The sequence below is a fragment of the Rattus rattus genome, chromosome 10, assembly GCF_011064425.1.
Source record: "Rattus rattus isolate New Zealand chromosome 10, Rrattus_CSIRO_v1, whole genome shotgun sequence".
In the NCBI taxonomy this organism is placed as follows: Eukaryota; Metazoa; Chordata; class Mammalia; order Rodentia; family Muridae; genus Rattus; species Rattus rattus.
The window spans coordinates 40,489,586-40,504,033 of NC_046163.1; the positions used below are offsets into that span (position 1 = coordinate 40,489,586).

The window sequence follows — 14,448 nt, forward strand, 5'->3', positions numbered from 1 at the left end:
AGGCCATCCAGAGACTGCCCCACCTGGGGATCCATCCCATATGCAGCCACCAAACCCAGTCACTATCGCTGATGCCAAGAAGTGCTTGCTGACAGGAGCCAGATATGGGTGTCTCTTGAGAGTCAGAGCCTCTCAGGAGCCCTACTGATACAGATGAGGATGGTTGCAGCTGACCATTGGACTGAACAAGGGGACTCCAATGGAGGAGTTAGAGAAAGGACTGAAGGAGCTGAAGGGGTTTGTAACACCACAGGAAGAACAATATCAACCAACCAAACCCTTGCAGAGCTCCCAGGGACTATACCAGCAACCAAAGAGTATACATAGAGGGACCCATGACTTCAGCAGTATATGTAGCAGAGGATGGCAATGTCCAGCATCAATAGGAGGAAAAGCCCTTGGTTCTATGAAGGCTCGTTTCCCCAATGTTGGGTAATGCCAGGGAGTTGAGATTGAAGTGGGTGGGTGGGAGTGGGAGCACCCTCAGAGAAACGGGGAGGAGGAGGGGGTATGGGAGAGGGAAGAAAGAGGATAACATTTGAAATGTAAATACATAAAATATCCAAGAAAAATACAATTTAAAATAAAAAAATCTTATGAGTTGTTAATTTCTGCACTTTCCCATTTTCTACGTTGGGACTGTAGTTGCCCTCAAAGGACTAAACTGATGGAGAGTGGGTGGGTCACAGTCGCCAAAGGACATGTGCATAGCTTTGTGTCTGGCATCTTCCACTGAAAAGGTTCTCAAAGTTCATCGTGCTGTAACTGAAGCAGCATTTAAGTTCTTTCTGTGAGTGGACAGTGTCCTGTCAGAGGGGAGTAACCTCCAAATTCATGTACTCATTAGCTGACAGGCAGTGAATTGTGGGTAACTCTGAACATCCACATACATGTATTTACGGGGTTATATTTACATCTTTCTGTCTCTGTCTGTCTGTCTCTGTCTCCATCTGTCTTATTCTCTCTCTCTCTCTCTCTCCCTCCCTCCCTCCCTCTCAGGTTTCTCCATGTAGTCCTGACTATTCTGGAATTCTCTATGTAGACCAGGCTGGCCTCAAACTCACAGAGATCCTCCTGCCTCTGCCTTTGCTTCCCTGGGATTAAAGGCATACACCCCAGTGTCTGGCTATTTTGCACTTTTCAAAAATGAGCTTCTTCTGGACTCTGATGTTTATTCAAGTTAAATGTGGTGTCTTATGATTTGTCTCATTCGGAAGCCTTAAAATGTAAAGCATTTGAGTAAGGACAGTAGTTCCGATCCTTTGGCACTCACTGCAAAGCCAGGTAGACATGGTGGGTTACCTATAATCCTAGTGTGGGGGAAAGCAGAGACGAAGACTCCCTGGAGCAAGCCAGACTAGCCCAAACAGAGATCAGTGCTTTGAGATCTTTAATTGCCAATTTGTCACAACCTAGAGTCACCTGAGAAGAGAGTCTCAATGAGAGATTGCCTACATAAAGTATGAGTTAATTGATATAGCAAAGCCCAGCTACATAGTGCTGACCCACTATAATAGGGCCACTGTGGGTGGCACCATTCCCTAGGCAGGGAATCTTGGCCATGTAAGTGTAGAGAGAGGACTGAGTTCAAGTAAGCCTGAATGCACAGATTCTCTCTGCCTTTGATAATGTATGTGAAGTAACTAGCTGTTCTAAATGCCTGGTGCCTTGACATTCCTGCTAGGATGGACTATAACCCGGAACCATGGGCTAAAGAAAACCCTTTGTCCTATAAGTTGCTTTTGTCAGGATGTTTTTTTATCATAGCAGCAGAAATGAAACCAGAACAGGGCAGTACCAGGGCACTCCTGTTTTATCCTTCACCACTGAAAAGTCAGAGGGCAGAGTAGGAAGCATAAAAGGCGTTAGCTGGGATTGTGTCAGACTCACACCAGTTACAATGGTCTTCTTTCCCTTTCTTCTCCCCATCCTGTTCTATCCCTCTGTTCTTTGTATGCAAGAGCACCGTTTCCAGGCACCACCTTAAACTTCAGCCCGTGTTTCCTTTCCAGGCATTTCTAAGATGTACACGGATATCATCAGAGGAGAGTCGCTGATCATTTGTAGCTTCACATGCATTTTCTTTGGAATTTTTCGAGGCCACACAACTAACGTTTCCATGTTCAGGGGTAAGACCATTGTGTTCTGTCTGTATGCTTCCTAAGATTACTCTTACCGAAATGAAAGTGCATTTGTCTCTGCATTTTTCTCTGTATGTTGCTCTTGGACCAATTAAAATAATAAGTGAGGTGATCCGAAAGTATAGCTACCACATTTGCATTTTATCATCACTAAAATACAAAGTGTGTGTAGGATCGACCTGTAATAGGCAAGCTGGCGTGTGTGGGAGGGCTGGAGGAAATGATGTAATTCTATAATCTCAAAAAGAGAGAGAAAAGAACCAATTAAAGGCCTGTCCCTTAGCATACACACACACACACACACACACACACACACACACACACACACACACACACACACACACACACACTTGCACCATCTGATTCAGGCTATCCCTCGAGCTGGGATCATCATGTTTCTCAGTTGGTGGATGCCAAGAGTTGACCTGGCCTTAGGTCTTGATGGTGAACACAGGCAATCACTGTGGTATCAGCAAAACAATCCTCAGGTTGACAACAACCCAGATTTGAGTGGCTAATGGCCACTGGAATGTGGAATATGTTCATCTGACAGCTTTCTAGATGCTTTGTTAGTAGCTAGAGAAGAAAGGGGGGGAGTCAGGGCATAGCATGAAGGGAAGACGTGAGCTCCTGATACACATTTGAGGTAGCTACAAGAGGTGTCGAAGAGGACTAAAAGCAGAAAGAAGCATTGGTGGAAATTGGGTAGATAGTTTTAAAAATGGGTCATTAGCACACATTCATTATGTAATGGGCTTCATTATGTTTTCATGACCTATTTCAATTGTGTTCTCTCCTGTTATTCTCTCCTTTATCTTTCCCCACTCTTATTAATCCCCTATCCAACTCGCCCCTTCTATCTAATGCCTTTTTGGTGTGTGACGTAAGGAGCTTCATTGGGATTGTTTCTGGGAGTATGGGTAGGAGTTTGTTTACATCCCTGGTGAAATCTACATTAAGTAGATTTCTTTTTCAGACTCTCGCTGGGCACTCTGCCTGCCGAAGAACCGGCTCCTCGTTTACAAACCTCAAGAGCAAACCAAAGTGCAATCAGTCAAAAAAGAAACAAAACAAACAAGCCAAAACCCAGACGGTTAACCCGAGTTTTCCTCTCTCTCTCCTTTCTTTTATGTTTAGAGTTACATGTAATCATCGGGCTCAGCTTTGATATTTTCGGAAGCGCAGTATGTGGATATTGGTGTACGAGAGTCATTCAGATTATATTGACCGACCTCTTTAGCAACACACTGACGAACGTTGTTCTCTGTTTTTCACTGGTGTACATGACTTTTTACCTTGGTAAGGCAAACAAACGCAAGAACTACTATCTTACGGGAGAGCCCGGGAATCATGGTTTTGCCCTGCTCCTTTCTCCGGATACTTCATGTTTCCCTTCTCTCTGTGGCCTCCTGTTTTGTCACTTTACCTTTCTGTCATCTATAGCTCTTTCTTGGCCTGTCATTATAACCCCATTTCCCTCGTCTTTGCGCTCCTATCTCTGGTTACTCTTACCCCTTTGCCCTCGATTCTCTAACCCTAGAGTAAGTCCCTGGCAGTGCCCTAGTAGTGGAATCAACATGGAGTTGTTTCTGTTCTGACTTTTGAGCAGCTCACCCATAAAATGGGAAAAGTTGGCGGAGAACTTCCCGAGGGCTTTCCAAACTCGTCAGCCTTCACTTACTAACCCAAAAAGGCCTTTGAAATAGCAGTCCTTTCTTGAATCTAGAAGGTGGGAAATGAGAGTGGGAGATCAGGGGTGTTTGTATCTGGAAGAGAAGCTGGGTGATTGGGTAATTGCAGAACTAACGGTACCGAGCCCCGGTGGGCCTTCCGTTGGTTCAATCTTGTAAAATTGGGACTTGAGTTGTTACAGTTCCCAGGAGCCGTATTAACTACGACCAGACTACTTTTGTTCCCATATCATACAGCGGAGTAACTTCAGTCAGTGAAGATCTCAGCTCTTAAACCACCAGTTATGGAAAGGCAATTTTTCCTGTAGATATATCGCCACCTAGTGGTTGCTTACTTCCCTGAGCCAGTCAAACTAGGGAAAACATTCATTTCCTTAAGCTGTGTTTCTTTTCTCCTTAGGGAAAGTTTTGTGGATGCCTTACTTCATTCTTTTCACCTCCCTATCAGACTGTGAGCCTCTAGAGTGGCGCTCACGGTCAGCGCCTTACTCTACCTGGTTTTCCTCCTTTCAGCCAAGCTTAGAGTTTGTCAAATGCCTGACAGTAATTTAATACATGATGATCGAATGAACCAACATTCCTTCTCAAAGTGTTTTTGAGTGGGCAGAATCTAGATATACTCCATCAATCAGCGACGTTGGGAAATACTCAGCCTCTCTAAGCTTGTCTCTTCCTCTATACAAACGGTCTAATAATACCCCGTTTGTGTAAGGCACTGCAGGCCGTAAGGAAGCAATGGGACTTACTAAACTTGTGAGCTGCAGGTAGCCCAGGGGCTGGCAAGAGCTCCTTATGTACACAGCTCCTCCCACCTCCTTCTGAGTGACAGTTGTTCCCGGAGGGTGTGTGTGTGTGTGTGTCTTTATGCCATGCATAGCAAGACTTTCTCCCCGGTCCCAGAGATTTGTTTTTAAGCGTTTGCCAGCTCGCCACTGGGTTCAAGACAGGGTGGTTCACAGGTGCTGGTTCATTTCTTCTTTCTTCTAGGAATGGAGGTGTTTGCAGCCAATGTTTGGTCCCCCCTTAAACAGATTGAATGAAAGAGAGCAGAGGGTAAAGAGGCAAGACAGGATTGCAGAAAGCATTTTAACCTCATTTGCACATTAGAAGACTCCCAGCCCAGACACACCAGTTTTCAAGTGGGGATGGGGTTGTCCCGTAATTAACAATACAAGTTCCTTATTTTCATTTATCGTTATAACCAAAATGTCCTGTCAGTTTGGCTCAAGTCATTGAAACAAACATTTGACAAAAATGTGTTTAAAACCCAGCAAGAATATATATGATATATATATCAAGAACATATATATCAAGAATATATATATATATATATATATATATGAATGATATATGTGACAAAAAAGAACTGGGATGTACTCATTATAAAAGAAACTGTAAGTAAGAGTTTGACAATGGTTGTCCCCTATCAAAACATTTACAGAACTGTTGGTCTTACTCGATTTGGTTGTTTAAATTTGTTAGGTAAGTAGATAAAGAGTCCAAAGTGAAGTTAAGTGAATAGATAAATGAAAAGAATCATGAAATCTTCTTCCCCGAGTGTTAACAAGCATTGCCAAGCAGTAGAACCAGTGGGTTAAAACCAATACCGTAGCCACAGCAGTGGCCATCCGCTGCCACGCAAATGTGCCGAGTCACATATCATCTCACTTAATGTACGTGAGGTGCTATTCGCCTCCTTTAACACCTGCTTTGCAGACTCGGGACATTCATGGAGAAAATGGAGGTCACATTCCACAAGCAGCGCTGGGCCCTGTTTCAAAGCTCGTCCACTGCTTGCGTGGATGTTCTTTCTCTTCCTTTCTGTCTACCGTTACCCTGGGCTCTGCAGCCCAGCACCTTCAGTGTTTTCACATTTGAACATACTCCCTAGACTATGCTTCAACATTTAGAGCCCAGTGAATTGCCACGTTAGTCAGGGAGGGGAGGGCAAAAGCTCCAGGAAGCAGTGAGCTCGAATGGTCAGCAGCTCCTGGCTCATGCTGCACCATGACCCGGAGGAGCTGAGCAGAGGCTGCATAATTCCTTTTCCCACTCGCCCAAGCCTCAGTGATGATGTAGGATTGGCAAACGGGGTCAAATCTGCTCTTAGCTAAAAACAGCTTTATGAAAAGAGCAGACTAAAAGAATAATAGCTCGAGGAGATGAAGATTACATGAAGTCTAAAGTATTTTATTGGCTAGCCATTTGTTTGCATGTTATCTCTGGCTTCTTGCAGAATACTAGCTGACAGAGTAGCTGTCAAAGTCCCCATGGCTCACAAAGGCTAGATATTTATTATATCGCTCATTTCAGAAGAAGCATTGCTATTCCCTGAGCCACAGTATTGAAGCATCTTTCTAAATAAGAATCGCTACTTTCAACGTTCCCACTGATTCTTCACTCAGAGCACACCAGTGTGCAGATTTAATTACATTTAATTTTAACTCACTTTCTTCTCTCCCCAGTGGAATATTTTGGAATGTCGGGCATTGTTGCTTTGGTCACTGTAGGCCTGAATTTGGATTCTTTAAGCTTTAAACCGAGGATGGAGTTCATAATTACTAAGTGAGTTTCCCTGATGTGTATCCAGTATAGATTTCAGAGAATTTCAGTACTTAGCCAGCCTCTGAGGAGGCGAGTATAATTCTAGTTATTTATATACATCATCTTTAAGGTTTTAATGTGCCATCAGTGGTCAGCATTACTGATATTGTCACTCTGGGGAAAGACTCAGTGGTCCAGAGACCATAGTGCCTTCTCTGCATCCCTCTGGTAGACTTATACATGAATTGTTGGTTTTTTCCCCCTTTACATCCACACTTGGGTGACATCATCCTAATGTGTGAAGGAAGGAAGGAAGGAAGGAAGAAGGAAGTCAGAGATGCATCATTAGCGAAATTCTTACCTACCCTTCTCACCTGGTGTTTAAAAGATGCCATGTGGATGGGTGTGGGGGTAGGGATAGGGGGTAGGTGTGGGTGTGGGTGTTGGGGTGGGTATGGGTGTTGGGGTGGGGTGGGCGGTGGATCAGTGTCTTCTCAGACGAATGGATTAGGCCTCCTCTCAGAAACCATGCAAAATCACAGACACTAAGTTGAAATCTGTCAAAGAAATCCTCATATCAATTGAAAGCAGCTGTGAACTATAAGCCTCCACTCTGACTTTTCCCATGGAAATTCATTCAGTGTAAAGCCTGTTCTGAAATGTCCTTCCTATTTTATTTTAAGACTTTAAATTATCCCATAAAAGATAAATACTGTTGATGGAGGATGGCATTTTTTTTTTTTTTTGGTTTTGCAAAATGAAACAAAATTGGCACCTATAACCTGTTCCTTTAATGTGTTTGTGAATGAAGCTTGGAAATACTGGTTTGTACGGCTTACAGATCAGTGTTGCAACTGCACTTTGCTGTCTTTTGAGGAGACAGGTTTTGGGGAAGCCCCAAGAGAGGGAGGGAATGAAGAGGAGGCAGGGCTTGAGATCTGCCTGTAGATGAAGGATCTGGCCCCGACTCATGCAAGCCAGCATATAGAGAGCATCATAGATTTTCCCAGAAGCAATCCAAGAAAAATCTATTGCTTTCCCTTGTTCTACTGTGCCAGTGCAGCATTGCAGGGACGCAGACGAGGTCATGCCTAAGCAGAGTGCGTCAGATGGAGAACATTGGAGAAGAACCGGGTTTCCAAGACTTGTAGGCATTCAGCAGATTGGAAAGCAGCCAAGAGAGACTTTCCAAAGTAGGGGGAGGAGCATGTGCAAGTCACAGCAGGAGAAGTGGCAAGGAAGCAATGGGGCATTATCACCTGTCATCTGAAGGGGCATTGTCACCTGTCATCTGAAGGCACCAGGTGCTTCTTTGCAACCTCCCTTGCTTTGGACTTTGCAGTGGCATCTCCAATACTAGACAAACCACTGGCTAATCCCAGAGAAATGGGTACATCAACAGCTTCGGGGGAGGGGGCTTTATTTCTCTGCTTCTCTTTCTGTTGTTTTGTGCGAGGCATCCTATGGGGCTTGGTATGATGAAGCCAATGAGTATCTTAGCCTGACAAAATCCCTTTTCATGTTGACTGACTATTACAGAGGCCACAGCGTCTACTGAGATAGCAGGGATAGGCACAAACTGCGTGCTTCTTTATGTGAAAAAGAATATATCTTTAAAAAGCATCGATTAAAACGTCTTTTCCTTTTCATCCCTCCTAGGTTCTTAATAATGTGTTCGTCTGTATATGAACACTTAATATATGCCTTCTTTGGCATTGTTATTGGCTGTGGAGAAATCAAGTATTTCAGATTTCACTCCTTAGTTTTCACTGTGACTTTATTTGTAACAGTGAATTTTGTAAGGTAATGATCATATTTTAACATCTCTTTTTTTTTTTTTGCTGGATTTAGATTATTTGTGTGTGTGTGTGTGTGTGTGTGTGTGTGTGTGTATTCAGTCCCCCAACTCTGTGTGCGCGCGCGTGCGTGCATGTGCATGTTTGATTTTATCTCGCTGAAGACTCGTTTGTCTCAAATCATCTGACACATAATAAACATATTCTGCTGGTCCAGACCCCTGAAGGCAAATTCTGAGGGGCTGGAGAGACGCCCTGAGGTGCAGCGCATTGGCTGCTCCTTCAGAGGACCTGGGTTTATTTCCCAGCACCCATAAGGCAACTCATAACAGCATGTAACTCCAGTTCCAGGGGACCCAACGCCTTCTTCTGGCCTGTGAGGTCACCAGGAATGCATGTGATACACTGACGTACACGCAGGCAAAACATCCAAACACAGAATATCCTATTGAAAAGTGACCTTAAAGTAAGCAGAAACACATTGAAGTAAATATAGAATTCTTTCCTGCCTCCCTCCTCCTCCCCCCTCCTTCTCTCTCTCTCTCTCTCTCTTTCTCTCTAGTGCACGTAGGTATGTTTTATATGTGTATGTATAAGTATGGGGTGTGCATGCACACACCTGATTTTGAGACTCATCTCTGACTGCCCTTCCCCCTCGCTCACTGAAGTAGAGTTTCTGAATGAAGGCCAGGGCTCACTGATACAGCTATGCCCACAGCTTACCGTGGGAATTTCCTGTCTCTGCCTCCCGCGGCTGGAATTACCGGTGACCCACCAACACCCACCAGACATTTACTTGATTTTTGGGGATCCGAACTGCAGTCCTCATACTTATTTGGCAAGTCATTTCACCACTGAACCGTCCCCCCAGACCTAGTGTGTGATTCTTGTAGGAGCTAAAGAAAAAAACATGTTTGGTTACGTTTATTAATATGTCTATAATTTTGTTTATTTTTTTTCCGGTCTGATCAGCCCCTCTTCCAATTGCAGCTTCTCAGTCATTTTATTGTTCAGGGCAGAATAGCTCAGTTTGTCAATGTGCCTTAGAGAAATGTCCATATAGGAACTCACTCTCTAACTGTAAATGACACACCATACTGTTGATGACACCTCCTTACAGTGTGTAGAGTTACTCCCTGTACATATACGATAGAACTCACAAAATTGAGGTTCGCCCAGTGGCTTATTGACGACGATGCTGTGCTGTCATTCCTGGAAACTTCTAAATGGCATTTAGTACTGAACACATGACTTTATCCACGAAGGACACCCCTGTGTGGAGTACTTTATCTGCTTACACTGTTTTCCTGCCCACAGGCTACTCACTATTATTTTAGTGAGCCCCATTTTGATGCATTCAAGCTATGAGTATGACTGGCGATGGGGAGTTGTGATCACGTGGTCCGGAATCAGAGGCGTCTTTAGCTTACTGTTGGCTCCTGATATTTACAATTTTTCTGAATACAAATTAGCGGCGCCACATATGGTAGGGAAAATAATCACGCGTTATGATTATTTTTATTTGCTCATTATTACTTATTTTGTAGCATACTGTACCTAATCTTAAGCTTAACCAACTCTGAGTTAGACTTAAAAACAATGCATTCTTTTCATTACAAAAGGGCACTGTCAGAAAACCGTTTATGCTGACAGTGACAAGGGGCCAATGTTCATATAGTAATTATTGTTAGGGTTACTTGGAGACTTGATTTTCAACCCTGACCCCACCATTCACTGAGCCTCAGCTTCTAATTGAGGATTGAGACGATTCTCCATAAAACAGTTGATGCCTAATAAACGCCCTGTAAGTGTTACTGGCACACAAATGCCATTTACCCCCAATAGCTATCAGAAAGCGTGACAATAAAACGCCCTCAAATCTCTGTGTAGCTGCTAGAACCAAACCTGAAGTGCTAGTGAAGTCTAACAAGGGAAGAAAGAGTCTGAAAATTGTCCCATGAAGGATATCCTTTAGTCTCCAGACTCATTTTAAGACGTTTGGCTGTAGCCAGGTATTGTGGCACACGCCTTTGCTCCCAGTACTTGGGAATCAGAGACAGGCAGAGCTCAAGGCCAGCCTGGTGTACATAGCAAGTTCCACGACAGCCAATAGCTTCATAGAGAGACTGCATCAAGACAAAATCAAAACAAAACAAGTCTGGCGAAGACGTTGTGGTCTGCAGTGAAAAACAATACTGGTTTGCTTTCTTTTTCCAAACCTTGGACACATGCTCTTTCTTTCTTTGTTTCTCTCTCTCTCTCTCTCTCTCTCTCTCTCTCTCTCTCTCTCTCTCTCTCTCTTTCCTTCTTTCTTTCTTTCTTGATTAACTGTCAACATTTTCATTTTGAATGTGGGGAAATTAAAGTAAAGATGAGGGCTGGAGAGACGGCTCAGTGGTTAAGAGCACTGACTGCTCTTCCAGAGGTCCTGAGTTCAATTCCCAGCAACCACACGGTGGCTCACAACCATCTGTAATGGGATCTGATGCCCTCTTCTGGTGTGTCTGAAGACAGCGACAGTGTACTCACATACATTAAATAAAAAAAATCTTAAAAAACAAACAAACAAACAAACAAAAAACAAAAAGAAATTGTAGAGAATTGTAGGAGAATTGTATTCCTCCCTAGTTCTTCTGTAAGACTTTGATCTGAGGCCTTGGTCTGGGAATAAATTTGGTGCTGAAGAAAGTCTGTGGTTTCACATAGATATTAAAGGTCCTTCCATGTCCCACAGGAAAAGTATAATAACCAAGAACTTATCCTCCTGGATCCCTTTCTGTGCAATGAGTTGGCCTAAAGTGAACTGTTAACTAACATTTGGGTATCACTTTTACAGTGTTTCCTACGTCTGCATGATATTAGGAATCCCCTGGGTTGCATCCCAAGCCTATAGTCACGATGTCTGGGCAGGGGCCTGGGAGTCAGAGTGTTTGACAAGTTCCTCAGACATTTCATTAGTTTGGGACAATATTTTGGAGGAGAGACCGTTATTAACTTCATTTCCTGGTGAAGAGTCCTGAGCTGTGCTCATAGGTGTATCTGGCTCCCAGGGCTCATGGCCAGCGGATGACAAAACTAAAGCTGACGGTTGTGTTTGTCTTTTCCTTTGGTTGCTGTGGCCTCTTTGTTCCCACCATGCAGGTGGCTGCAACCTTGCAGACTAGTGTCCTTATTCTAGAATATACATCAGTTTTCTTTCTTCTTTTCTTCTCTCAAACGGAAGGCTAATTTCTGTCCCAGTACTATGACCAAACGGTGTCCACAAAATGACCCCTTTGCCTTGGCCTATTAGAGACAGAATTTAGAAATATGGATTCAGTTAGAACGTTCTCCCCTGGAAAGAGTACTTGGCATGTTTGACTGTAATATCTGTATGTTTTGTTTTTAGTGTATATTCTATATACAAGCACTGTCAATACTGACCACAGGAATAAATTCACATATGATGCTCCGGTCAGCCAAGACATTAGGTAAAGTACATGTACTGTTCACAGGCTTTCTGGAGAGAAAATGCAAATAGAGTATTAATGGAGAGTTGTGTAGGCATTTCTTAGAGACCTCAGGAATTGGTTTAGAAATGACTTGTTTCCATTAATGGATTGTATATAGGTTACTCATTAATTGTAATATTGGTTCACACAATTTAGTAGGAATCAAGTAAAAAGGGCCTTAAGGAAAAGGTCTTTTCCTTCTACCAAAGCATGTAGAATAATGGGACACGGGGACTGGAGGATAAGCAGCTTTTCTTGAAGGACAGACCTATCATTTCTGTGCATATTCCAGAGGTTAGAGCTTAATGACATAAGACACATGAGTGACAAAGTCTGGATGATTTTAGTTTTCCAGCCTGGCTGTGTTTTTAGTCAAAGTCAGGGATTGTATCGGCAGAAGAATAAAGGAGAGCATGGTATTGGGAGATGCTTCACAAGTTCTGCTATGGCTGCCTAGCCCCAAAAGGAACTGGATGTACACAGTTAGAATAGAATCACAGATGAGAGCATTCAAAAATGTCTAACAGGAATTTGAAACTATTTCTAATACAATGCATAAGGACAGTAAAGTAATAAATAAGCACGTCAGGTAGGGAAATTCAGAGTAAGCTCATTGGTAGCACAAGGGTGGGGGTTGGGTGGTGATGGATGCAGAGGTGGGCTCTACTAAAGCCTTCCTTATTTTATAAACCACAGGCTTGTGTGCTCTCTCCCTCCCAAGACAAATGGCTGTTCGAAATGCCATCGAACACATACAGGAGATTATACGGAACACAATCACTTTATTTAAGACAGAGAAAATATTGACAAACGTTAACTGGAACGTAGTAGAAGAAAAAGCCAAGATTGAATACAATCCTGTGAGTTGAGAGTCTCGGGTTCCCTCTCTGGGTCTTCCTGTCTGTCATGACTCAATATCAAAAACGTGATTCCGGGACGGGGAGAGAGCTCAGTGGGTAGAGCGCTTGTCGCACAAGCATCGGGACCTGAGTTTGCTTCTCAGACCACAGAAAAGTTTGATGTGATGGTGCGTGCTTGTGGTGCCATGCTCTAGGCTTCACAGGACAGCCACCTAGCCCAGTCTGTGGGCTCCCGCTTACATTGTTAGACTCTGCCTCAAGAGTTGAATGTCTGTAATTGTCAAAGAACAAATTTAATTAGTTAAAAATCCCCTTGAAAAGTAAAGCATAAGCAAAAACCTAAAAGAAGGTGAGTGGCTATTCTGAGGAAGGACATCTGAGGTTGACCTCTAGCCTCCACACACATGAGCACACATGAGCACACACACACACACACACACACACGCCTACATCTCTGTACATGCAGTTACACACAATCCCGATTCTACTAACTGTATGGTTTGGGACCCTGGGACAAGGGACTGAGGTGCACATTTTACACACCAAAGCAGACTTGGTCTCCAGATTCTCCCAGCATCCCTCAGTCCCTACCTGGCATATCTTGCCCCCAACCTTGAACTTTCCAGCCCAATAGCTGGACTTCCCTTCTTCCAGGGGCTCCTCCCTATATAATCCAGACAGTTTGGTCTCTCTCTCTCTTTCATTTTCTCTTTCTGTGTATGCATCCTCTCTCTTTCCCATCTCCCCAAACCCTCCCTGTGGTGACTCCCCTGGTCTCTATCCTTGGGGCCAGTGAACTCGCCTGAGAGCAGCACCCCAATAAACCTGCATTGAATCTAATCTAATCTGTCTCTAATTGACTCATTTCAGTGGAGGCCTAGAAATAACCTATCACTAACTAAATGCTGTAAAATATGTATTAGCTTGGCTGTCCTGGTGAAGTAACTTCAATTCTGTTCCCAAAAAGAAAGTCTTTATGATTGGCCTTTCTATCAGATCCAGGGAGAATGGCCGTTTCATAAAATGAATCACAAACAATGATCTTGGCCAAGATTGGCCAGGACCTTCCAACAGGTTGAGATCCCGAGAGAACTTCCCTGTGTGTTAGAAAAAGCAGAAAACACAGGCCAAAGCATAGAGTAGTGGAGTACAGATGGGTTGAAGGGTAATTGAAAACAATTGCCTCCTAGGGAAGCACAGTACCCAAGTTACACATAGCTCGCCATGGCAGTGGCTCTGAAATTCACCTTTGTTAAGCACAGTGTTTGTCCTGTCTTTACCAGTTTTACTTAATTTTTTAACTTATTTTTACTTATTTTTGTTTCTTCAGATTTTAAAACAGGCTCGCACTGTTCCACTTGCCCATATTTCCCATGGTCCAAGAGAGGAGTCCCCAACCGATGAAGTTTTAATAGAAGAGGCCAGATTGCATGTAGCTATAATACAAATGGTTGGTATTATTCAAACAATCTTAATTATGTTTTTTTGTCTTACATGCCTTAAATCTTTATGGTTTTGCGGTGATTAGAAAACCCCTTTGTCTCCTTATATTGTCTATTGACACAATTAGTGTTTGAGCTACAGAAATTTATTTATTTGATTGTATGCAAGCGTGCATGCGCGTGCTCATGCGTGCGTGCGTGCGTGCGTGTGTGTGTGTGTGTGTGTGTGTGAACTACCAGCATTTGCCACCTAGTGGGGATACCTAATTTCCAGACCCTGACCCACTTAGTGGAAGGAGAGAGCCAATTCCCACACACTGTCCTCCGACCTCCTTGTGCTCACAGACAATAAAGAAATGTAAAAGGAAGCATGAGTCATATGTATTCTTTGGTTTTTGGTTTTGAGGCAGCCCAGGCAGGCCTGGAACTCATGACAATCCTCCTGCCTCTCACGTGCTGGGATTACAGGTGTGGGCCGCAGTT

At 43.5% G+C, this 14,448-nt stretch overlaps 1 protein-coding gene across 1 annotated transcript in view; it reads left to right on the top strand.

The window, feature by feature from the left end:
* Slc9c2 (solute carrier family 9 member C2 (putative)) overlaps positions 1–14,448 on the top strand; it is a 64,134-nt gene that overhangs the window by 18,096 nt on the left and 31,590 nt on the right. The window contains exons 5-12 of the mRNA XM_032914660.1: positions 2,013–2,129; positions 3,279–3,440; positions 6,298–6,397; positions 8,036–8,179; positions 9,490–9,658; positions 11,561–11,642; positions 12,360–12,523; positions 13,866–13,973. Of these exons, the coding sequence (XP_032770551.1) occupies positions 2,013–2,129; positions 3,279–3,440; positions 6,298–6,397; positions 8,036–8,179; positions 9,490–9,658; positions 11,561–11,642; positions 12,360–12,523; positions 13,866–13,973 (1,046 nt within the window). The remainder of the gene's footprint in view (positions 1–2,012; positions 2,130–3,278; positions 3,441–6,297; positions 6,398–8,035; positions 8,180–9,489; positions 9,659–11,560; positions 11,643–12,359; positions 12,524–13,865; positions 13,974–14,448) is intronic.